Source organism: Narcine bancroftii, chromosome 2, assembly GCF_036971445.1.
Source record: "Narcine bancroftii isolate sNarBan1 chromosome 2, sNarBan1.hap1, whole genome shotgun sequence".
NCBI lineage: Eukaryota > Metazoa > Chordata > Chondrichthyes > Torpediniformes > Narcinidae > Narcine > Narcine bancroftii.
Genome location: NC_091470.1, coordinates 322,095,129 through 322,121,274, shown reverse-complemented (window position 1 = coordinate 322,121,274; position 26,146 = coordinate 322,095,129). Strand labels below are relative to the sequence as shown.

The window sequence follows — 26,146 nt, the reverse complement described above, 5'->3', positions numbered from 1 at the left end:
TTCCAAAATTCCATATCTACACTAACTTTTAAGGTTATTATTAGTAGTTCATTAAACAAGCTCCGTATCATTTGGAATTTGATATGTGAATCAATGACAGCCTATCTATTTTTTTTCAAAATTTAAACAAGACCTAATATCCCTTGGTCATTTTGCATGTGTAGGTAAAATATTGTCTTTCAATTTAATCAAAATTGCACGACTGCCCATTAACGATGAAAAGAATAAAAAGCGATGTTGAATTAAAGTTAGTCCAACATCATCATCACACGGTATTCCAAAAAGAGCCATTAAAGGCTTAGGTTCCAATTTTAATTTAAAAATAACTGATAGAGTTTGAAAAACTTCCTTCCAACATTTTTCCAAGCTAGGGCAGGTCCAAAACATGTGAATTAAAGAGACATCGCCTGTTTTACATTTAGAACATCGAGAATTTATGTCCAGATAAAAACAAGAAAGTTTAACTTTAGACATTTATGCTTTATGAACCACTTCAAATTACAACAGACAATGCCATGCACAAAAGAATGCAAGTTTATGGGCTCAACCCACCAGCATATGGTCACCTCACCTGCAACCTGCAGACTTCTGGGAACTGACCAGGTCACCTCTTCCTTGCTGGAGTCCCAACACAGTTCTTTTTTAGACCAGTCTGTGCTCTTTATTATCAGATCCCTCCACAGCTTCTCTTCTTCCTCCACTCTATGTGTCATAGCAATAAATCATCCTTGACCCACAGGCTGTAAATCTTACTTGTCCAACTTCTTGATCTCCTGGCCCTAAGCAAGATGTTACAGATTATATTATATTTTATATTATATTATATATATATATATGTTTTTAAAAGAGATAGATTGTGGGGAGTTTAGTGTAGGTCACTTCACAAACAGACATTAACATCTCATTTGAAATGCAAGACCTATGCATAAGCAGAGACTTCAAGTCCACAGTGTTTACAGAAACTTTGAAGAATGCCTATGGAGATTTCACAAGTAGGTGTTAATTGGACTGATGTTGTGGAATAAATAGACTATTGTTTTTAAAGCAACAGATGTCCAGGCCCAGAAACTGATTCCGGTGCCAACAATCTGTCTGGTTGCAATTTGCTGTTCTAAGAGGGGTCATGTGGATTTGCAAACAGAGCGAGAAAAAATCTTTGTGATTCTTTGGAGAGAGAGAGAGAGAGAGAAGTCAGTTCTACAGTTCTGCAGTAGCTTTTGGAGGCTGGCAGGCTTGTTGAAAATCCAATTTTGAAGACGGGTTGTGAGTTCTGACTTTAACCTGTGGAAAATCCTTGTCATCCTTACAAGAGGAAATAGCTGGCTAGAGTGTTTCTCCTAAAATAAGGGAAACAAGAGGAACTCTGTGGTGACCTGGAAGAAGAGGTTATCATTTGGAAAACCATGATGGGGCAACTTTCTTCAGCAAGACCCTGAAGTGGCTGATCGAAGGAAATCAGTTTGTGTGTGTGTGTGTGTGTGTGTGTGTGTGTGTGTGTGTGAGTGTCAATCGAGCAACAAATCTCTCTGAAACCAACAAAGACCTTCCAGAGCGGTAACCATTTACCTTTAAGCACCAGAGCCTGGTGAATATTCATAAATGTTAAATTCTGTGCACAGTATAAGAATTGCCTGATACCGGAGAACTTGGAGAAGTGAGAAGTGAATGACTGGACAATTAAAGCAAAGAACTTTCCTGAACATATACACATTACATACATGTGAGCTTAGAATTAGAAGGGGGTTAAGTAAGATTAAGTTAAGTTAATAGTAATAAGTTAAAGTTTGATCCTGTTTTTATGTTTAAAGAAAATTAAAAGCAACTTTTGTTTAAGTAACCATTTGTCTTGGTGAATTTCTATTGCTGCTGGGTTTTGTAACAAAGAAATGTGCTAGATCTCCCATTATTCTGGTTTCCTTGTGTCAGCCTGACCTAAATTGTATTTAAGATGGTAATTTTGCATATCTTTCTGCATATAACCATTTTCCTTCAGTTGAAGTCCATTAATTGCTCAGTTTCACAAATCAATCTTTTGACATTGAGAAGTCATTCTGTTTAAATGCCGAAATAGTGAAAATGTTTTACTTCAGTAATAATCTGGAATTGATGGAATCAATTGATGTTACTCTTGATGATAGCCACTTAATAGGCATTTAGAGAAGTAAATAGACCATGTGCTTCCTTCAGCTCACAGCTTTTAAAGAAACTAATAACTGAATCCCCAGGTTCTTCAAAGTATTTGGGATGAAAGTTCTGTCAATGTTATGTGTATATAAACATAAAACTGCCTTTACTTTAAAGTGAAAAGCATTCTTCCTGTTGAAGGTTTATGTTTGGATTGTTTAAAAAGTAAAGCAATTAGAGATTCTTTCTAACATTGACTTTTAACTTGCTCCCTCAGCTAGAAGTAAGCCTAATTGATGGCATGTATTCCAGAGCAGGTGACAGGCACAGTCCACGATCAGGGCTCTGGAATCTGATCCATAGCTTTTAAGGGATATATTTCATGCCCTTTTATAAGGAGAAATCACAGTGCGGCTTTCGCGCAAACAGAGGAACTACTGACATGGTCTTTGCCCTCAGACAGCTCCAAGAAAAGTGCAGAGAACAAAACAAAGGACTCTACATCACCTTTGTTGACCTCACCAAAGCCTTCGACACCATGAGTAGGAAAGGGCTTTGGCAAAAACTAGAGCGCCTCGGATGCCCCGCAAAGTTCCTCAACATGGTTATCCAACTGCACGAAAACCAACAAGGTCGGGTCAGATACAGCAATGAACTCTCTGAATCCTTCTCCATTAACAATGGCGTGAAGCAAGGCTGCGTACTCGCACCAACCCTCTTCAATCTTCTTCAGCATGATGCTGAAACAAACCATTGAAAGTCCTCAACAACGAAGACGCTGTTTACATCCGGTACCACACGGGTGGCAGTCTCTTCAGTCTGAGGCGCCTGCAAGCTCACACCAAGACACAAGAGCAACTTGTCCGTGAACTACTCTTTGCAGATGTTGCCACTTTAGTTGCCCATTCAGAGCCAGCTCTTCAGCGCTTGACATCCTGTTTTGCAGAAACTGCCAAAATGTTTGGCCTGGAAGTCAGCCTGAAGAAAACTGAGGTCCTCCATCAGCCAGCTCCCCACCACAACTCCATCAGGCACACAAAACTCAAAACGGTCAACCAGTTTACCTATCTCGGCTGCACCATTTCATCGGATACAAGGATCGACAACGAGATAGACAACAGACTCGCCAAGGCAAATAGCACCTTTGGAAGACTACACAAAAGAGTCTGGAAAAACAACCAACTGAAAAACCTCAAAGATTGGCGTATACAGAGCCGTTGTCATACCCACACTCCTGTTCGGCTCCGAATCATGGGTCCTTTACTGGCATCACCTACGGCTCCTAGAACGCTTCCACCAGCGTTGTCTCCGCTCCATCCTCAACATTCATTGGAGCGACTTCATCTCCAACATCAAAGTACTCGAGATGGCAGAGGCCGACAGCATCGAATCCACACTGCTGAAGATCAAACTGCGCTGGGTAGGTCACGTCTCCAGAATGGAGGACCATCGCCTTCCTAAGATCGTGTTATATGGCGAGCTCTCCACTGGCCACCGAGACAGAGGTGCACCAAAGAAGAGGTACAAGGACTGCCTAAAGAAAGCTCTTGGTGCCTGCCACATTGACCACCGCCAGTGGGCTGATATCGCCTCAAACCGTGCATCTTGGCGCCTCACAGTTCGGCGGGCAGCAACCTCCTTTGAAGAAAACCGCAGAGCCCACCTCACTGTCAAAAGACAAAGGAGGAAAAACCCAACACCCAACCCCAACCCCAACCAACCAATTTTCCCTTGCAACCGCTGCAACCGTGTCTGCCTGTCCCGCATCGGACTTGTCAGCCATAAATGAGCCTGTAGCTGACATGGACTTTACCCCTCCATAAATCTTCGTCCGCGAAGCCAAGCCAAAGATAAGGAGAAAGAATGCCATTGTCGGGTAGAGATGCATATGGGGAACAAACGTGTTGAGCAAAGCAATCTTGCTCTACTCGGTCTTCTAATAACCTCTTGACTCAAATCGGCATAAAACACTGTTATTTTGAACCATCAACGGGGATTGACTCTGCCACATTTTCTGTACCGCCATTCATAAAATCATTTCTCTATCTTGATATTTCAAACAGTAAATCAAGACCGCCTTTGGTGTTTGTCCTGGAAGTGTTTTTTTCTTCAATGCTCCCTCAGCTAGAAGGGCCCGATCCAGTTCCAAACCTTCAGGGAAAAGCTCTTTAACCAGTACCTCTGGGATCCAATGCTTAAAAATTTTTATTGGATCAGAACCTTCAATGTCCTCTGGAAGACCAACTATTTTCACATTATTTCTCCCACTTTGATTTTCCAATGAATCAATCTTCTTCAATAAATACCTTTTTTGAATCCCCCTATCTACAAAAGAACCTTCCACTTTTTCCATTTTTTCTCTATTGCGTTCCATCTGATTTTGACATTCAGAAAAGGCTGTTTCAATTTAAAAGAAATTATCTTGTACAATATCAACAGATTTTATACATCTGTTAATATCACTCTTAACAACAGTCATTTCTTGTTTCATAGTTGACATTTCATCACACAAAATTTTCATTTTTGTTTTTAACCTCCATAAATCCTTTGGTCATTTGAGTTGACATTTGTTTTGACATATTATCCATTTGGGAAGCAATCCCTTCCAAAACAGTGAAAACTGAGTCCAATCCAGATTCCATAGCCACTTTTTGAGGTCTACCTTCTTTAACTACAGGCTCCTCCTCCTAGGCAAATTCCAATAAGGTAAGTTCCTCTTCTCCATCAGTCACCATAGGTCCCTTGACTGTGCGGCTGCGGGTTTGGACACCCAATGCAACCGACACTTTCTCCAAAAGATCATGGACCTGGGGTGCCCTGCGCATGCCCGGCAGAACCGCTGGACACGCAGGAGCATCCTCCGACCCTACACTGCGGATCCCCACCACCCAGCAATGTTGCGGGCTCATGGGCCCCTTTGTCGGTCGGGCCACCCGCGCGCACGGCTTCACGTGCACGTAGGTCGGCTACAACCAAACTCACCAGAAAGCTGGCGCCATCTTGCGACTGCAGGATCAGCGCCGAGGTCAAGCTTGAACGGGCAGGAGTCCTCTGAGGCTTGAAGGCTCCCAACAATGACGCCATGAATTCAGCTGTACAGGTAGGCCTCAGTTCAACTACACTTTTATATGGTAATTTCTTCTGAAATTGAGTTTTAGATTTCATCACATTGGTAGCCATGATGAATCACTGTTATTCCAAAAAACTGTAAATATTATTTTTAATCACTTTTATACTTTTAAAAATCAGGTATTTAATAATCCAGCAAGGTGGAACACACCTTTCTTCTACACCATCTTGCCACACACCCCCCACCCCCCCCCCCCCCCAAGCTCTGGTTGAGGGGTGGCTAGAGCCACTTCCTGCAACAGCTCACATGAGCCACTTTGCATTTCTCCAGCCCCCTTGAGGTGATGGACTATCCGTTCCAGTGGGTGCTAGTTCCCTGATCGAGACAGTGTCCTCCCTGCCATCCGGGTGTGCCACGTAGGCATGTGGGGTTGGCATGGAGTAGGTGCACCTTCTCAATCAAGGGGTCGGATTTTCTCGTCCTCACGTGCTTTCGGAGCAGCAATGGACTTGTTGCTGTAAACCAAGCTAGGAGGGTTGTCGCTGACGTTGACTTCTCTCAAAAGAAAACATCAGCTCGTCAGGAGTCGCATTGGTTGCTGTGCAAAGTAGTGACCTAATGGAATGGAGTGCCATGAGTAGGACATCCTGCCAGCGTGAGTCTGAAAGTCCTTTGGACTGGAGGGCCACTTTTACGGCCTTCCAAACTGTAGCGTTCTTTTTCTCAACCTGTCCTTTTCCCTGGGGATTATAGCTAGTGGTCCTGCTGGATGCAATGCCTCTCACTAGCAGAAATTGGCATAGCTCTTCACTCATAAATGATGAACCCTGGTCGCTATGGATATAGCCAGGATATCCAAACAAGGTGAAAATAGAGAGAGTGAGTGTCCAGGCAGGGAATAGCGAATGGGAAACAAAAGTACTCGTCAAAGACAATGAGAAAGTATATGTTCCCATTTGTGGAGGGGAGGGGTCCCTTGAAATCGACAATGAGCCATTCGAAGGTCCTGGATGACTTTATCAGAGGTGCCTTTCTGGAATGGTAGAAGTGCGGCTTGACCTGGTCATTTCCTCGACATCCTCAATTAAGTAGGGTAAATTGCGTGCCTTGACAAAATGAACCATATGCCTGGATGACAGAACTCATTGTGCAGTCACCACAACTGGCTGGTGTGCGCAGAGGCACAGCTTCCTCTGGACAAGGCATCTGGAGTCTCATTGTGGGAACCAGGTCGGTCGACTGTTGTAGTTGTAGGTGGAGAGTTCAATCCTCCTCCTAGCAATTTTGTCATTTTAAATTTTGCCTCATTTTGTGTTGTTGAATATGAATGCTACCAAGCACTGGTCTGTGAGGAGGGTGAATTTCCTACACACCAGATAATGCCTCCAGGGCCTGATGGCCTCTACAGTGGCTTGTGTCTCTTTCTCCACTGATGGATTCCGAAACTCCTGACCCTGTAGGGTCCTATAAAAGAAAAATGCAACTGGCCTACCTGCCTGATTAAGGGTTGCACCCAAGGCTATGTCTGATTGTCGTTTTCCACCTGGAAAGGTACATTTTCATCCACTGCGTGCATGGTGGCCTTTACAATGTGGCTTCTGAAGTAGTTAAAAGCTGTGGAGCTTCGGCTGTCAGTGGAAAAGAAGTGGTTTTTAGGAGGGAACAGACCATGTTGGCATATTGAGGGACCTATTGGGCGCAATAAGAGAAGAAGCCCAGGCACCTCCTCAAAGCCTTCTTGGTCCTTGGGATCAGGAGTTTATGCCCATTAACCCATACCTTTGTTGTGGAATTGTTCAGTTGGTGTGGTATCTAATGGTCCAACACCATCACTGCCAAGACTCCGGAGATGCCATCGTTCCCCTCGCTGGAGTCACTCCCCCCCTCCCCTCTGCACGTTCAGATCCTCGTGCAGGCAAGACAGCAGGGGCCATGAGGCTCAGCAAGATGGCCACCCTCCTCCTCCTTCTTTCACCATTGTAGATGGCATGGAATTTGAACACCAGCAAGATGGTAAAGACCACACAGTGCAGCAAGATGGCCTTGCTCCCTCCTCGTCGGTTGAAGATGGCGCCAATTTCGAAACGTGCAGGATGGCCGTCGGGTTTTCTTGCATTGCAGCTCTCGCTGCACAGCCCCACAGGAAGGCCATGGCCTACAACACTGGCATTGGGTGGCCGGAGCCAATCCTTAGAGCATCGCACCCCTAGTGAATTCCCAGTTCACTACAGGTTGAGAGGATCCAACTCGCTGAATGGCTTAATTTTGCTCCTATGTCTTATGGTCTTAAAGAATCTTTGCTCTAATTTTACTACTTAGGATTTGTAATGAATAGTGATATAATTTAAAGTTTCTATTGTTCCAAATCTAATTTTACAATTCAGACAGCAACATTTTTAAGTTATCATGAGTTGCAAGTGAATTGACTTTCTTTTGTTCTTTTTAGATTGTCGGTTTTGCAAATCTGACGACAATGGATCCTTACCCAAGACTGAGCAGCAGTGCTGAAAGCAGTGTTATACCATCTAGCCGTATTCTGAGATATGGTGTAGCTACAACTATTTGGCTGTCAGTTGGTCTCATTCAGGTGATGACCTTTGAATGTTAGCCAGAGGACCCGTATAGAGTCAAGATAGATACCCTAGTTGGCAGTGGCTGTTCTGATCTTTGGCTACCACTATAAACTATAATGATTGCAGAGATCAAGAGGACCAGCAACACAACCATATGCCTCTGCTGTGTCCAGGTGGTGTGACGAGGGGATGGTAAAGGTTGTCTCAGGAGAGATTGAGTAGCCTGTGACCTAACTCATTGGAGTTCAGAATGATGAGGGATAATCATGGATCGCATCGAGGGGGCAATGCTGCTGGAGCTGCTATAATGACAGCACTATCCCAGTGCCATTCTGGGAGGACAGGGCGCAGAGACACAGCATTGCTTGGCAGGGTTCTATTGCCCAGTTCTGATGCTGACAGCTCCACACAGGCTTTAAAAGGTCTGTTAAAGGAGATGATGGTATATTTTTTAACCTTGCAACCATGGAGGGCTGTGCCCAAGATGGCATGGCCTGTGCTAGGGTTATAGACCCTGGGGGAGGCAGCAAACCGGCACAGGCCACCATAAACAGGGAGAAACCCTCCCCCATTAAGAGGGAGAAGCATGGGAGATGACCCTACAGGTAACCAGATCAGCTTTAATCTTATTAAATGGTGGCAGCGGACCAGCAATGTGGTCAAATGACTCAAACAGGCTGTGCACTGCTGGCGACTTGCAATCAAAGGATCCACACAGGCTGCAGGCTGTTGAATTCTAGCTCGTGGGCACCAAGTATCAGATCTGGGACTCGAGGGGGTGCTGAGGCCAAAAAATGGCTCCCAAAAAACCTTGGGTGCTGAAGGCTTCCTAATCATACCAGAGGTTTGGGTGTGGAGCTCAAGGTGGCAATGATTTTAAAGGGAGTCTGTGTTGCTGCAGGGGCTGCGGGATCACTGGTGATTAATACATAGACACTCAGTGTCTCTGAAGGGACTCTTGCTTCTCTTAATCTTATTGTTAGGGGCACTGGGCAACGCTCATGACGACTCTTAGCCTTATGGAAAACAAAAGAAGTATATCATACGTATTACATTTTTATTATGTGAGAATAAAAGGAACCGTAAACCTTGATTTTATTTATGGAAGGAATAGGCAAGGTAAAAGCAGGGAGCTTGGTTCCACTGGCTCTACTTCAAGATTCATGGGATTAGACAGAGAAGAACTGCTCCTCAAAGAGAGTCATGAATCTGGGGCTGCCTCCTTGAATGTATTTTAGACACAGATTTTTTTTGAACAATAGGGAAATTAACCATTATGTGGAACAGGCGGAGTAACCAGATCAGCCTTAATCTTACTAAATGGTGGAACAAGTTTGACAGACCAGATGGACTAATCCTGTTCCCATTTCTACTGTTTTTATGTTTATCAGATCCTCATTTCATATCTCAGTCTATTAACAATCTTTATCAATTCATTTATTTCTGTTCTTTATCTCATCATCATGTACTTCCCATTACAGTATTTCAAATGGCCAAACCCACAATTCATAAGTCACACATATTGGCAACTATTTATGCACGTTAACAATTTGAAAGTAATTGATTTCCCATGTGCCACATTATCTGAAAAGATTAAGGGTAATCACCAGTATATTTTCTGTATCTTCCAGGAGAAGGTAGCACAAAGGAGCCAGCAATGAACAATAAGAAGAGAAGTGTATGCATATTTTAGCTTTCTTGGAGGAAAGAGAGGTTTCCATTATGCCCTTGGACATTACTGTGGCTGATTATGAAATAGGAAGGCTGAATCGTCAAATTTCTATGTATATTCAATCCTTTCACTATTTTCCCAATTCATTCTCATTTCCATATTTCTTCTGATTAACAGTTGATATCAGCTCAAAACCCAGTGATTTTTCTTTACTTCAGATGCACAAGCATTTGGTAAGAGGAGTCCAAAGGTATTACATGAATGGTGAAAGATCTCAGATGACTGAAGTACAGAGAAATTTAGTTCTTCTTGTACATGAATCATAAAAACAGACAGGTACAGCAAATGACGAGGAGGCAAATGGCTTATTGGTCTCAATTGCAGGTGTATTAGAGTTTGCACCATGATATAAGTAGATGAAGGGAAATCATTTTTGATAATTTTGAAGTGTTTCAAAATATTAAATAATTGTATTTTTTCTGTAGATAATTTTTGGCATCGGTATATATGAACGATTTGTGGAAGACAGAATAAGTCAGTTTATTGATGTTTGCTCAGTCAGTAATGTGAGTACTGTAAGACTTGAGACTTTTTTTTAACATTTTCAATAATTATTTTCACAAAATTAAAATAGTTATTAATTCCTGGTCTGCATTATTATTTTGTAGATATCCGTTATCATTTTGTCACACAAATGCTTTGGATACTACATCCATGGGAGATCTGTACATGGTCATGCTGATACTAACATGGAAGAAATGAACCTTAATCTAAAGAGAGAGGCGGTATACTATCTTTTACACAAATCTACAAAAAGAAATAAAAGTTATGAAAAGAAACAATGGGTTTGAGCAGTGAAATATAGAATAATTAACGTTCTTACAAGGCCAAATCTTCAGCATTGAAGCCTAAACTCACTGCAATTGCCAGAATTACACTAGAGAATTTTTGATCAGATTTTATGATTGTGAAAGATATTTGAAACTATCAAGGTTCCTTTATATGCGCTCAATACAATCAAATGTCTATAGACTTTCCTGTTTAACAAGATTTCTTTATTGTCATGCACATAAATATGTAAAATTTGTTTACCTATAAACTGGTCTCTTCCCTACTTCTCTCTCTCCTTTCCTCCAACTCCCCACCTCCTTCCCTTCCTTCTCCTAATAGGGTATTAGTCTCTTTTGCCCTCTACTCTTTCCCCATCACGTCTGCTTCTTTCTCTTCTACCCTCCTACCAGTATCCCATCCTTGTACCTATTAGCCAGTGCTTCTCCCCCTTCCACTTCCTCCCTCCTCCCCTCTCCCTATCCCCACCTGTTACTTAATCATCTACTTGCTTTTCCACATTCCCAACAAAGGGCTCAGGCCCGAATCAATTAATACCTTTTACTTCCTGTGGATGCTGCTTGACCTGCTAGGTTTCTCCAACTTTTGATAATTGAAAAGAGATGCTACTGGTCCAGCAAGCCATCCCAAAAAGGGAGAGAAAAGCAAAAGAGAGTCCCTTCAGAGACATTGAGTATCGTTGGATCCCACCACCTGCTCTGATGCCACTGCCTCCTGCATTCCGTAACCTCCATAGCTGCACAACCTCCTGTGCAACTCTTTTCAGCCCCTGTACCGAATCTCCAATACGATCAGGAAGCCTGAGGCCCTTTGGATACCCTGCTCACCATTTGCATCTTCTGACAAAATGGGTGTGCAGATGTTTCTCGTTGTAATGTTAACAGCCATTTCTCTTCCATCGGGCCTTGCAGAATTTCCTGTTTTAATTTATAATGTTGCAGCATTTGTTGTTGTTTATTTAAAAATATTTATATAGGAATAAATGAGCCCACTTTATATTACATTTTCCAGCTTAGGGGAATTCAGATATATCCACACAATTCATATTATTTATAAAACTCTAAAAAATATTTCTAATTTCTAGCTAGTTGATCTCTCAAAAATATGCTTTTGGGTTTGTAATATGGTACCTGTATTACTGTAATTCTAAATTGAAAAACATAGTTTGAGTTTATTGTGACATATGGTGCAGTGAGAAAATTTATTTTTTAGTGGTCCAGATAGACATCCCATAAACTGTACAGCAAGTAAAATTACAAGAAGGTTTCAAGCTGACATATTTTCCTTGTGGTAGTCATATTGCTTTCTTAGATCCCATTTTTTACCAGAAATTATTTCTGCTCCCAAACCCAGTAAAAGCAAGAAAGTAGCTTGAGCATTTTATTCTGTTATGCATATGCTTCATCAATTCTCAAGTTCTTGACACAATTTTGATCATTTCTAAGTGTCCTTTCAGTGTATACTTTTAGCAAAAACCTTTTCCTTTCACAATCACCTTTCTGTGTATACACACTTGGTTGAGTCCAGGAAATTATGGGCACATCTTTGCAATTTAATGATGTGTGACCAAAAGGTAAGACTCTCTAGTCGATTATTCTCTGAAAATACATGTTTTGTTATGAATCTCAAGGTTATGTGTATGTGTCTGTGTGTATATTACATATATATTATTGTTTCATTTATTTGTTCTCTATTGGCATATTCAATTATTTTATAAGTGGACATATTGTAATCACAGATACTTTTTCATTTATAGGAAAGTCTATGTGGTCAAAGAGGCTTGGTTCCCAATACAGAAATTGAAACTTTTCAGATATTTATCACAGATAAGATCAGAGAGCAATATGACAAGATTCGGGAGCCACTAAATTGGGTTTGAATACGAATTTGTTATCACAAGACATTAAATAAATGATTTACAAAAACATTAAAAGCTCTCTTCTGATTGTTTAAATCGATTTTGCAGACCAGAACACCCAACCATCTGATGCGTAATTCGGAGGATGCTGTTGAACAGAGAATGAAGGCCTATAATACCACAAATAAATTTCTTGGTTCATTCATTGATCATGTAGGCATCTTGGGTTTTTTTAATTCATTTTACAAGTGATAACAAGGAATTCTGTTAGCCCATGTCAAACATTAATGCTTCCAGTCATTAAAAATACTTACTTTACCTTGACCACTAATTCTATAATTTCTGATTAGAATTCTGATTATTATGTTTTGTTTTACAAATTCATAAATATTTTGAAGGAATATTTGTAAAGATATTAGGGGAGATCACCCTGACACAAGTGGAGTAGTGTTCTTTAGGCTGACCATCCATATAAACTGCTACAGAAATTAAGACAAATTAGATTACTGATATTGATATTACATTGGCGTTTCTGCTTTCTCCACTGTTGATTTACTATATTGATATAATTGGACAAAGAAAATTGGTAACATTTCTTGAGGCTTATTGATAATTACTTAACTCTTAAATATCTTGATTATAACTTATCCAATTGCTTTATTGCTCACATGACAACAATTATGGAAACATCATACATACCCAAAGGCAAGAAACAAATTGCTGAATGAGCTTAATGGGTCAGGCAGTATCTGTGATAGCAGAGGAATGGTCAATGTTAAAACTCTACATCAGATCTCCTCCAGCAGTTTGGTTTTTTACTCCAGATTACAACATCTGCAATCTCTTGTGCCTTTCCGAAATATGTTTGTCTGACTTTAGCCTTGTTAACATAGCTGTATTTTATCACTACATCTTTTGAGATCTTTAGTTAACTGTGAGTAAATAAGAGGCCATTTGAGGTTGACTAACAGCAAACTACTTCAAAATTAGTGCTGTATCCAAGTCTGATAATGACACAAAGATTGATGGGAAAGTAAATTGAGAGGCAGACACAAAGAATCAACAGTGGAGGGATATTAAGTGAGTAAGAAAAGAGTAGAAGAAAAGGAGTATAGCCAAACCTATTCTCATTAAGTACCTCCCACAACCAGTTTGAGTGGGTGAATTACCTGTTTTCTCTTAATTTACAAGCTAATTAAATTTTACATTTTTAAAATGCAGAAATATAGGCCTGTTCAGCCATGAGCCCATGCCACCCAAATACACCCAATTGACCTGCAACCCCAGTACATTTTTTGAACAGTGGGAGGAAACCGGAGCAACTAGAGGAAACCCACGCAGACGTGGGGAGAGCATACAAACTCTTTGCAAACAGTGCTAGATTCAAACCCAGGTGGTTGGTGCTGTAAAAGTGTTAAGCTCACTGCTAAACTAACCATGCCACCCAGAACTGGCTCCATTTAGTTTTCTATAGGCCAAGAATTGATTCAAAGGAAAAGGATTGACACTGGCAGTTTTTATCTTAATGTTTTTATTACAAAATTCCAGTAATTGTAACTCTATTACATTGCTAAAATAATTTTCAGAATGAACACCCTGCTAATAGTTTTTACACAAAGGAACTTTTTATTTTGTATGGCTACAGGCTCTTCATGACATGGATTATATTATTCAAGATAAATTGTTATTGGAAAGAATAATTGGGATGGAGCTGCATGAACCAATAGACAAGACCATCTTTTATAATGGTATTACAGTAAAAAAAAATTACCGGGCTCCTGTGGGGATTGGTAGATCCCAGATAAGTGAATATTCTGGTTACTTGAGATTGTGTGTTATGTGATTAGCAAACTTACCTCAAGGGGGCACTAATTTTGAACTTTTATATTTTTCTGCAATTTTTTTGCTGTTTGCTTGAATTCTGAATAATGGTGATTTTACTGTATTTCAACTCATTTTTTCTTAAAATTTATACAGTAGTTACATTACAATTATAAAATATAATGAGGAATATGAATAACCATTGAAAGAAGAATTTTAGATTGAATAACTTGATTTTATTTTATTGAATTAAGGGTGATAAATACTGATGAATTATTCAGTTCCTTTTAATAAGACAAATTAATAACAATAATTAACAAGATGAATTAAAATTTTAACATACCTTGTCCTGCAATAAATTTGATTATAGCATCATAAATGGACAAAAACATTATTAGATCAAGTAAAATTCAATTAATTTTTGAAATATAAGAGAAAAGCATAATCAAATTGGTTTATTGCTCTTCTGGGATAAAAATGTGTCTGACTCAGTGAAGCAAAAACATTTTACCTTTGAGATTAAGAACTTTTTTACCATGATTTAAATGTTTATTCTGGATGACACTGGATGCTCTGAGAGCTCATTTTGAACTTGAATATGTTACCTACCAAAGTAGCTTTTCCTTCGTTAGCTTGGCATTTTCAATGCAGCTACCTAATGAATATTACGTACTTCTGCCAGATGAGTAGATTTGCTGATTGACATGCTGAGAAGCAATGACTCATGAACACATATTTTGGGAACAGATATTTGTTTCCAACAAGTTCTTTCCAAATTAAAATGGTCACCAGTTTTATATATCGTATGAGGAAATATCAGAAACATAATCACCTACGTTGTATGTAAAGATTCTTAACTGATTAACTTCTGATTTCATAACTCCCAGATCTGAAAGCAATTCCAATATTTCCATTGCTACTAAGTTTGATACAAAAATGCAAAGTTGTGGGCAGTAATTTGATGTTTTCCATAAGATGTATTTCAGTCTTCTTATTGTAATTAAGGAAAATCATTTAAATTGACATGAATTTAAGATAAAATATTCTGAATATATTATGCTTTGTTGCATGTTTTAGAAAATGCTAAATGGCATTCTACAACATAATAATTACATAGCAAACTTTTAGCCCTGAGAAACAAATTTTCTGCATATCTGATATAATTCCTTTATAGAAATAGAATTTTATTTACCAGTTAACTAAGGCATTTTAAGAAAAAAAGAACATGAGAAATAGAAGCAGGCATAGGTCATCTGGCCCATCAAGCCTACTCTGTCATTCAATAAACCATGGTTGATCTGGCTGAAGACTCAGTTCTTCATAATACCTAATTCCCCCATTATTCAAAAATCTATCTACTTGTGTCTTAAATACATTTAAACAGCCAGCCTCTATTAGTTAATAGACCTAGAATTCCACAAATTTACTACCATCTGGGAGAAGCAGTTCTTCCTCATCTGTCTTAAATCAACTCCCCCGAATAATGAACTTATGTTTCCTTGTTCTCGCCTCACCTGCCAGTGGCAGCAACTTCCCTGTTTCTATCTTATCGATTCTTTTCTATAAGATCCTTCTAAATTCCAATATAATCCCAGGCTACTCATTCAATCTCATAAAATAACCCATCATTTCATTAATCAACCTGGTGAGCCTCCTCTGCATCGCCCCCCAAAGCTAGTACAGCTGTTTGGAATTAACCTTTTTGTTAACGTATAAAATTTCAATTTCTACCCTTACAGATCTATACTCTGAACACTGTGTGACAGTCTGAATCAGTGGTTTTCAAACTGCCCCCGAAACTCACATTCTACTTTAAGCTATCCCTATGCCATAAGTGCCCTGTGATTAGTAAGGGATTACTTAAGGTGGTGTGTGAATGGAAATTAAAAAGTTGAAAACCACTGTTTTAATTGTACCTCATTGACTTGTTATGTGCAGTTTCATAACTCCAAAGGAAATGGGCCAACGACAATTTTCTCAAGCAAAATATTTCAGTAACAATTGGGTCTAGAGCAGTAATTTTCAACCTTGCCTTCCCACTCATACTACCTTAAGCATCCCCTTACTAATCACAGACCACTTATGGTATAGGGATTGCTTAAGGTGGAATGTGAGTTTAGGGGGCAGTTTGAAAAGCTTAAATAAAAAAGCTTTTTTTATTTCCTCTTGTTTTTTGTGATAACTTCTTGCTATTGGCTATTCAGCCAGCTTGATGTCATCATAGTCTGCATGCTCTGGATTTTTTTGAAATGACAGCAGCAGGATTTGGAAAAGGTGACATTCTTGCCAAAGAGTTTGCTATGTCCTTGTGGAGAGCTTTCTTAAAGGTTAGAAAAGAGTGGTGAACTTTCATCATGGTCTGAAAAATCAGGACCAATGTATATAACAGAACAAAATGGACCTTTAATCATTATTAAGTCAAAAAATATATGAATGGTGCAGTTCGCTTACTGGAACATTTTGCTCTATTTTATCTCAGATGAAAACCTTTCCTTCACTGATGTCCTATACTATGGCAATGAAGGAACACTTCTCCTTTTTGATATGCTATTCTTCTGCATTGTGGATCTTGCTACTCAAAATTTTATTTTTGCTTCCATTCTAACTTGCATACAACAAAAGGTATGTGTGCATTTGTACTTGGGATTAATTTATGCAAGCAGGAAAATTATATGACTTTATTAACTTTATGATAGGCAATGGCCAACACCAAGTGCAAAATATATCCAGCCTCCAAGCTCAACAAACCCCAGTGCTCCACTGTGCGACTCAGTTGTGAGTCTAGCAGCCTACTGGAAAGTCATATATACTGACATCTCGGTGGAACTGTTAGTTAGTGGTATATAATATTTTACCCAAGATTTCAGCCAGTGACTTTTTATCAAAGTCATTCTGATGAAAAGTCATCAATCTAGAAAAAAATCATTTTATTTCACCAAGATGTTGTCTGACTTGCTGAGTTTTCCTAGCATATTCTGTTTTAAATTCACAAAGAAAGATTGATAGTGGGGAGAATGTTTAACTTCACATTTTTCTGACTTGCAGATTGGAGTAGAGCATTGGTTGATTAATGTTGAACAATGGTGACTAGTGTTTTCATACTGACAGGCAAAGACATATTTCACCCTTTGATATTTTGCTCTTTGGAAATGCCATTTTATGTTTGTCCATGTTGTGTCATGACAAGATTAAGATCAGCTTTGATAAAGAGGATTTGGGAAGCCAATTCCATGATTAATGGTCACAGCATTATGCCCAAATTGCAGGTAAATAAAGCTCTGGGTATTAGTGATCCCAGGGATGAGAGGGTTAACATTCAAGGACTCTGCACCTGTACTCGCTGAAGTTTAGAAGGATGAAGGGGGATCTCATCGAAACATTACTCCTATCGGGTTTGAATTTGTTATAGTTTTTTTTCCCACGGTTTTTGGGGTTACACCAAACCATGGGAATAGTTGATGATTGTTATGCAAGTTGATCTCCTCTTCTATCTTCTATTCTTTTTTTTCTTTTGGGGTAGATTAGAGGGGGGTTGTGAGGGGTGAGGGGTTAGGATTGGGGGGGTGGGGGATCAAATGGGACAAATATTATGTATTTACTTGCATTTTGATTAATAAATAATTTTTTAAAAAAGAAAGAAACATTACTCATATTGAGAGGGCTGGATAGAGTGGGCGTGGAGAAGATATTTCCAGTTGTGGAAGAGTCTTGGACCAAAAGGCACAGCCTTAGAATAAGAGGACATCCCTTTAGAAAAGAGATAGGAAGACACTTTTTAGGTCAGATGAATCTAGAATTCATCACCCGAGATGGCTGTGGAGGCAAAGTCATTCCCTATATATAAAGCAGAGGTTGATACGTTCTTGATTAGTAAGGATGTCAAAGGTTATGGGGAAAAGGCAAGAAAATTGGATTAAAAGGGAAAATACATCAGCCATGATTCGCATGATGAGGCCGACTCGATGGGGTGAATAGTGTAATTCTGCTCATTAAGCCCTACGGTCTTATAAGGAAGAACATTAGGGAGTTCCCACACCTTTCCCTATGCTACAAGAATATTGCACTACAAATCAGAAAAACACCTTCACAATGCAGGCTGACACATGTTGACCATATGCACAAATTACCTAGGAACAGTCAGCACTTCTGAAATTTGTGGTATAGATTGCCATATTATGAAGAGCAGAGAATAAATTTGATTTTTTGGTTATTTTAACAATAGAGCATGATCAAAGGGCCTTCTAGCCCATGAATGGAGTGCTGTCCAATTATATCCATTTAACCCACCAACTTTGCATATTTTGGAGAAATTGAAGTAACTGAGGCACCTGGAGAAAACCCACACAGTTCATTGAGAGAAAGTTCAAACCTCTTACAGACAGTGGCAGATTTTAATAAAAATGTATTTGCAGATTGATAGATTGGGACTTGATAGATTGATCTCACAGAGGTGGCTGAACGACTTCCTTCCTTGTTTCAATTTTTGTGATCTTTCTCTAAAATTTTTTTGCCTTTTCTGATTCCAAGATTTTTCAGTTCATTCGTCATGCAGCAGGACGCAAGAACTTGGCTGCAAAAACACTGATTGATGAAAGATTCCTGCTCTGAAATGTACAGAAATTTAGGAGCCAATTCAGAGGATACATGTCAACTGCAGCTCTTAAATTGAAAACTAATCTTGCTCTTGGATCCTTCCCATATTTCCAAATATCGTTTGCATTTGTTGTGACACAGTGATGGCAATTTTTTTTTTTAATGTTATGGCAACAATGCATGGTTGTATTAACAATTTGGCATTTGTTTACTAGTGTATGTTTATCGAGTCTCTTTCTGGTCCCTTTACCTTATCCCAAACTGGTGGGTGTGAGATTTATGCCAATGATATTTTGTGACGAAAGCAATGAGAGCTGCTTTAATGTAATTTTAGTGATTTCCCTTCCCTTAAAGCTTCAGATCCTTCACGTTTCTAAACCTAAGCCCAGCTCAAATGTGTGAATCAAATTTATATTTTGAAACTTGAGTGCAAAAATGGAAAATGTTCATAAATTTTGTCGACAAACCTTGTACATTTAATAAAACAATTTTCACTGTAAGTTGCAGTTTTGTGCTTTCCCATTGTTTGTAGATTCAAAAAGTGATTGTAAAACTGTGTTCATTTAGATTTTTTTCTAGTTTGGAACAAAAAAGCTTGATGCAATTCAAATTTTGAAGAGGACAGGTTCATTTTTTTGCATTGCAGAGGATTATAACTACTTGCTTTAAGAAATGAAAATGTATAAGGAATGCAGAGAGTGAAGTTGGTGGATGTTCAAGATCTTTATTCATCATCACAAGCAGGTTATCTGGACGAGACTGGGTGAATGATCAGCTCCTGGGAGAAACAGTTGAATATCCCAAAACTCAAAGGACAACACATTTTTTATAATCTTAACAAAGATAGCAGCAGGCATTTAAATATCATTCCAATAGTTACAATTCCATCGTTGCCTTCAATATTTTAGAATCAACAAATGGTTCCACTGAAAAACATTTTTACAATGAGCGCACCTTGTCAGATAGACCCTGCTGAAGATCGATAAACAATTTTGCCACTGTGCTTACCTATTGCAAGTAAGCACATTGTTAGGACAAAGTAACTCACATAGATGTTCTAAAAGCTTGTGGGGACAGAGGCTCTAGACTTGCAAAATTACAGTTGTGGGGGCTGACTCTCTGGTATACAGTCTCCCACTTACTGATGAATAGAACAAAGATGCCTATGACCATGTCTGATACCCGAAGTGACAAAGTCAGTTAGGTCTGGGAGCCCTGCTCCATTTCCACCTCAAAGGACAAAAATAACTGAACTGAAAGTCTCTGGTTTGACATAGACCAATTAACATTGCTCTATTGTCTTATATACAAGAATATCTCACAGTCATGTTGGTTTTCTAACCATATCTCCAGCAGTCTTCTGCTCCAGGCAGTATCCTGGGCTGTGATGGCAGTACCAATTGTTACATAGCTGCCTTTCTAATTTCATATTTAATTACTAGTAGTTTACATTTGAATTTTTTTTTAAATAGTGTAGCAGTGGCTACACTGCTCCTGCAATAACACACACAACCAGATGGGTTGAGCTCAGTGAGCAGACTAATTTATTGCAGACTGCTGGGCTGCACTTATACTCCCAGCCCGGGCCTGGCTGAGAACTGTGCTGGAAGGTGCTGATGTCACCCAGGCGTCACGTGGTCCCAAACGCGGGTCTCTGAGCCCCGAGCTGGAAGGAAAGGAAACCCCCGACAGTGCCATTTTGGCTGGTTGCCCCGCCGCGTGGCTTACAAGCGGGGCCAGTTCGCTTGCCTTGTGGTGAGGCACCACACAGCCCCCCCCCCCCCCCCCCCCGCAGAACCAGCATCAATATCCTTTTTTGCCGGGCAGCCTCACTTCTTGCACTGGGCAACAACCACAGGCTCAGAAGGATCGAGGTGCACTGGCTTCAGCCTGTCCATGGTAAACAGTTTATGCCTGCCGCCCAAGTCCAGTGTGAACATTAAGCCAGAACGCTGTACAACACAGTACGGCCCCTCGTGTGGTCGCTGCAGAGGTGCCGTGGATGGGCCCCACCAAACGAAAATGAACTCCGCAGAGAGCAGCTCGCCAGGAATGTGAGAAGGGTGGGTGCCATGCCTGGGCGGCGGTGGGGGTACGAAGGAGTCCAAGTGTGCCCTGAGGTGAGGAAGTAGTTCATGCGGTGACCGCTGGGGATTGTGAGGTGCGTTGATGAACTCACCAGGTAGTGCCAGCAGCGCACCAGAGACCAGCTCAGCTGATGACTCCTGCAGATCTTCCTTAGGAGTGCAGCGGATGTCGAGGAGCACCCAAGGCAGTTTGTCCGTCCAGTCGGGACTGGTGAGGCGGGCCATGAGCACCAACTTAAGGTTACGGTGCAGACATTCAACCAATCCATTGGCCTGCAGATGGTAGGCCGTGGTGTGGTGTAGCTGGATGCCCAACCTGTTGGCGAGTTGTGCCCAGAGCGCAGATGTGAACTGGGTGCCCCAATCGCTGGTGAGGTGAGCCGGGACGGCGAACCGGGCGACCCAACCATGCAACAGTGCTCGGGAGCAGGAGTCGGTGGAGGCGTCTGGCATCAGGATCGCCTCAGGCCAGCAAGTGGTGCGGTCCACCACCGTAAACAGGTAACGGTTGCCCCGGGAAATGGGTAAGGGCCCAACGATGTCCATGTGAATGTGGCTGAACCATTCTCGGACGTGCTCTAACTCCTGTATGGGCGCCCTGGTATGGCTGTGCACCTTGGACGTCTGGCAATGGGTGCATTTTCTGCCCCAGCCCGTGATCTGCTTCCACAGTCAATGGCATATGTACCATTCTGCCACCATTCGGACCATGGACCTGATGGACGAATGTGAAAGGTCATGGATGTGATGAAAGACCTGCCTGTGCCACTGCTGGGGAACCACTGGCCACAGGGTGCCCAAGGAGATATTGCACAGGATGGTGCCTTCGCTGCTCAGAGTCAGGAGGTCTCGGAACCGCAGGCCGGTGATGATGGTCTTGAAGGCCTCGTCTCCTCATCAGCTTCCTGGTCCGGGGCGAGCTGATCGAAGTCGAGGCCGGGCGTCAGCGCGCAGATGGCCATTCGTGAGAGTGAATCAGCAACCACATTGTCCTTCCCCACCTTGTGACGAATGTTGGTGGTAAATTCTGACATGAAGGAGAGGTGACGCTGCTGGCGGGCCGACCAGGGATCCTTTGCCATCACAAGCGCCTGGGTGAGGCATTTGTGGTCTGTGAAAATAGTAAAAGTTCTCCCCTCCAAAAAATAGCGGAAATGCCGCACTGCCAGGTACATGCCCAGTAACTCGCGGTTGAAGGCACTATACTTGCGTTCCTCATGAAGCAGGCAGCTGAAGAATGCCAGCGGTTTCTGATGTCCATTCACCTGCTGCTCCAGGATGGCAGCCTTCGCCAGGGCAGACTCCAATGCGGTGCAGGCTTCTGGGTTCCAAGCGAGCGTCTTGTGCTTGGCTGTGATGAGGGTGAACAGCGGCTGCCTGATGCACGCAGCTCCCAGGATGAAGCGGTTGTACATGTTGACCATGCCCATGAACTCCTGCAGCCCCTTGAGGCTGTCTGGGCATGGGAACTCCCTGATAGCGGCGACCTTCACAGCGGCAGGCGTAGCTCCTTCAGCCGTGATAGTATGGCCCAGGAACTGCATGGACTCTTTCCTGAACTGGCACTTGGCCAGGTTTATGGCCAGCCGAGAGAAAAGGGCACGTAGGTGGGCCTTGTGTTGCGCCTGATCCTTGCTGGCGACGAGGATGTCATCCAAATAAATAAAGACAAAATCCAAGTCCCTGCCCACAGAGTCCATGAGGTGCTGGAAGGTCTGAGCGGCGTTCATGATCCCGAATGGCATGCGCAGGAATTCGAACAAACCTAAGGGGGTGATGATGGCCATCTTGGGTATGTCCTCAGGGTGCACCGGGATCTGGTGATATCTGCACACCAGGTCAACCTTGGAGAAGACCCTCACACCATGCAGATTGGCCGTAAAGTCCTGGATGTGAGGGATGGGGTAACGGTCAGGAACAGTTGCCTCGTTGAGCCATTGATAGTCTCTGCAGGGATGCCAGCCGCTGGAGGCTTTTGGGACCAGGTGGAGTGGGAGGCCCATGGGCTGTCAGACCACCGAATGATCCCCAGCTCCAACAGGTGCGAAGACTCCTCCTTCACTACCTGGAGCTTGTCAAGCGGGAGCAGGCATGCCTTGGCGTTAACCAGCGGGCCCTGGGTGGGGATGTGGTGTAACACCCCATAGCAAGCAAGGCAGTGGAGAACTGTGGCTTGAGGAGTGTCGGGAACTCATCCAGGATCTGCTGGAACTTGTCTCTGGGCGCGCTGATCGAGGCCATCTGCAGTTGCTCCGAGCGGGCGTCGTCGAGGCAAACAGCCTGGAAGATATGGGCATCCACCAGGCACCTACCTTGAATGTCCACCAGAAACCCATGTGTGAGGAGGAAATCTGCACCCAGGATGGCAGTCAGGAGGGACGACGCAAAATTCCGTTGGCCGATCAGGAAGTGGACTGTCTTGTCTCCATACATCCGGATTTCCGTTGCGTTGGCTGCACAGAGGGGAGATCCACGAGGTCAGTTCCTGGATTCAATGGCCGGGATGACACTGATCTGGGCTCCAGTGTCAACGAGGAACCACCGGCCGCTTACTGAGTCCTGCAGGTAGAGAAGGCTGTGACCTTGACCAGCCGCCGCAGCCATTAACAGCAGCCAGCCTGGTCGTTTCCCTGGAACGAGCAGGGCTGATGACACTTCCGGGCCTTGGCTCCCCAGCACTGGTGGTAGAAGCAGAGGCCTAAAGCGGATGCTACGGCCTTGGTTATGCTCTTGGAGGCCCCTGCAGGGGCCGGGTGCTCTACCACAGCACTAGGGGCGGGCTTGGCGTGATCGTGCCTGTGCCTCGTGACTTGCTGGACTACTGAGCCTTCTAAGAATCAAGCGAGCCATAGCTCTTGGGCCTTCTAGGCGACCTTCCTCGGGTCAGTGAAGCTCTCCTGAACCAGCAGTCGTCAGATGACCCCGGGCATATGTTTGAGGAAGATGCGCTCGAAAAGTGGCCAGTTGGTGTGCTCACCCATGAGCACGAGCATCTCGTCCATCAGTTCCATCGGGGACCTGCCCCCCAGGCCGTCGAGCTGCACGCTGGTGTCTAGATAGTCTGAGGGACCCGGTAAGCACTCGCTTGATGGTCTCGTACTTGTCCTCAGCGGGTGGGTGCTGAACAAGGTGCAGCACACGTCTGGCGGTGGCCTGGTCCAGGGCAGCGACCACATGGTAGAATTTGGTTGTGTCGGACGAAATCTGGCGGAGGTAAAACTGGGTCTCCACGTTGCCGAACCAGGTCTCAAGCTCCTGAACCCAGAATTCAGGCAGTTTTACGGCTATAGCTCTGATCCCAGGCTTCCTCATGATGGGTTCAAAGATGTTTGAACCAGTCGGGGTCACCAATTGTAGCGGCGGCTGCACTGCTCCTGCAATAACACACACTACCAGACGGGTTGAGCTCAATGAGCAGACTGGTTTATTGCAGGATGCTGGGCTGCACATACTCCAAGCCCGGACCTGGCTGAGAACCATGCTGGAGGGTGCTGATGTCACCCGGGCATCATGTGGCCCCCAAGCGCAGGTCTCTGAGCCCCGAGCTGGAAGGGAAACCCCCGATGGCGCCATTTTGTCTGGCTGCCTCGCCGCGTGGCTTACAAGAGGGGCCGGTTCGTCTGCCTTGTGGTGAGCCGCCACACTAGTTCAATTGTTAAGGGCCCCTACCACCCCGCACACAGCATGTTCCAGCTACTCCTATTGGGAAAGAAATACAGGAATATCAGCCAGCTCCACAAGATTCAGGAACAGCTTCTTCCCACATGCAGTGAGGCTGAAGAATGACTGATGAACTATTCATACTGCTTACACAATCCCTCCAAGAATCTACTATTATTTAAAAATATTTAGTTAGTTTATATACGTACTGCACATAAATCGCTTGTGTGCTCTGCCTATATATATGCGTTTGCATGTTTTTACTCCGAGGACTGAAGAACGCGGTTTTGTCCAGTTGCACTTTACAATTGCATTATAATTATAAACTTGAACTTGAATTGTCCCATACTAGAGATATCCAAAACGAGAGCAGAAAAATTTTAAGAAATCTGAAGAACACTTTTCAACCAGAGGATGATAATTATGTGTAATAAGCTGCCTGAAGAAGTACAGTAGTATATTCAGGTATAATGGCAAAGTTTAAAAGGCATTTAGGCAGGCACACGGATGGGAAAGACCTAAAATGATATGGGCCAAATGCAGCAAATGGGATTTGCTTAGTTATACAACTCGGTTAGCATGGGCATGTGGGGCAGAAGGGCCTTACCAGTGTTGGAAATCTCATGGAGGACAGCACAGAGATAGTAATACACCAGTTGAAATTGGTTCCAGTCATGCAACACTGATTTTAAAATAAATCACCTTACCTTATCTTCACTGATTCACAGAATTCTGTAACTATCTGAACTCTGGGAGACATTTCAAGAAGGCATATTTCCCATTTTCTAAATGACAATTAGCACTGCTAACAATGCTCAGTTTCCACTAATAGGAACAAAAATTCAGTTCAGGCCTGAGCCTTTCCTCAACTTATGAGCTAAAAGAAGGCAGATTGAGGCTAGTCAATGTAGATACTTACCTTGGTCCCAACTATTCCATTCTGACGTCCTCGCCAACCCACCGCCAGTTCCCACACCAATCTCAGCTGATTCCTTGGATTCCTCCATGATCTTCCTCATCCCCTCTCATCGTGCCCTACTCACCCCCATCTACTCCTCTGAGCTCTCCCTTTCTTCCCATCCCAGAGCCCTCAGGCCCTTTCATCTCCACACAACTCCCATCTGGCCCTGTCCCACTCCAGCTCCCCCCCCCCCCGACCTCCCCTACCAATCACCTCTCCCAATGACCTTCCCAACCCTCTATTCCCCCCTGCTGATTTCTTCCATCCCCTTCCTTCAGAGAGCAATCCCCTTCCCCATCACCTCATTTTATTTCTCTTGTGCCCTCCCACCCCATCCATTTTTCATCTCTTGCCAGCGGGTCTGTATTTTAGAGTTTCTCCAGCATTTTTGTGCAAACTACAGATTTTCGTGCTTAACTCTCTTAGGTCACAGAAACTTTGATGCAAATGAACATAATGTGTGCTGTTTATTTCTGAAAATTCAAAAATATTCTGTTGAGCCATTTGAAACCAATTTAAAAATTACATTGTAATATTTTTTGTCACAGATTCTCCATTGGCATAGCGCAACAAAAAAAAATCTAGCAAGACAACATTTTAGGTTTCTTCTCATTAGTAGGACTTTCAGCCATTTCAGGAGTCTGAGATTGTTTTATTTGCATCATTCCCTCGTAAAACATTTTTTTGAGAAACAGTAGTTAATAACTCACTATCACATATCACTTGATCTTTCCCCTTTTAGTCTTGAGCCCTTCTTTAACCTCTTTGAAATTAACCAGCTTGCTGCAAAATAATCAAGTAGTCTTCCATCTCTGGATAACGTCACAGAAAAAACTAACGAGGCTTCCTGAGGGAAACTGTTCAAAAATCACTTGCCC

The 26,146-nt window shown here is 42.5% G+C and overlaps 1 protein-coding gene and 1 long non-coding RNA gene across 11 annotated transcripts in view; one reads left to right on the top strand and one right to left on the bottom strand.

Moving 5' to 3' along the window:
• The window catches only part of tmem67 (transmembrane protein 67), a 115,730-nt gene extending 96,681 nt beyond the window's left edge, over positions 1-19,049 (top strand). For 9 of the 10 annotated variants that reach the window (XM_069921909.1, XM_069921910.1, XM_069921906.1 and 6 more), the window contains 8 exons: positions 7,641-7,781; positions 9,925-10,005; positions 10,108-10,224; positions 12,045-12,161; positions 12,255-12,359; positions 13,792-13,894; positions 16,447-16,589; positions 18,495-19,049. In XM_069921909.1, coding sequence (XP_069778010.1) covers positions 7,641-7,781; positions 9,925-10,005; positions 10,108-10,224; positions 12,045-12,161; positions 12,255-12,359; positions 13,792-13,894; positions 16,447-16,589; positions 18,495-18,575 — 888 coding nt within the window. In that variant the 3' untranslated portion in view covers positions 18,576-19,049. The remainder of the gene's footprint in view (positions 1-7,640; positions 7,782-9,924; positions 10,006-10,107; positions 10,225-12,044; positions 12,162-12,254; positions 12,360-13,791; positions 13,895-16,446; positions 16,590-18,494) is intronic. The other variant, XM_069921904.1, reaches the window with a different exon arrangement.
• LOC138755608 (uncharacterized) overlaps positions 1-26,146 on the bottom strand; it is a 38,568-nt gene that overhangs the window by 967 nt on the left and 11,455 nt on the right. Inside the window, exon 2 of the long non-coding RNA XR_011352417.1 lies at positions 572-779. This is a non-coding gene — a long non-coding RNA (uncharacterized lncRNA). The remainder of the gene's footprint in view (positions 1-571; positions 780-26,146) is intronic.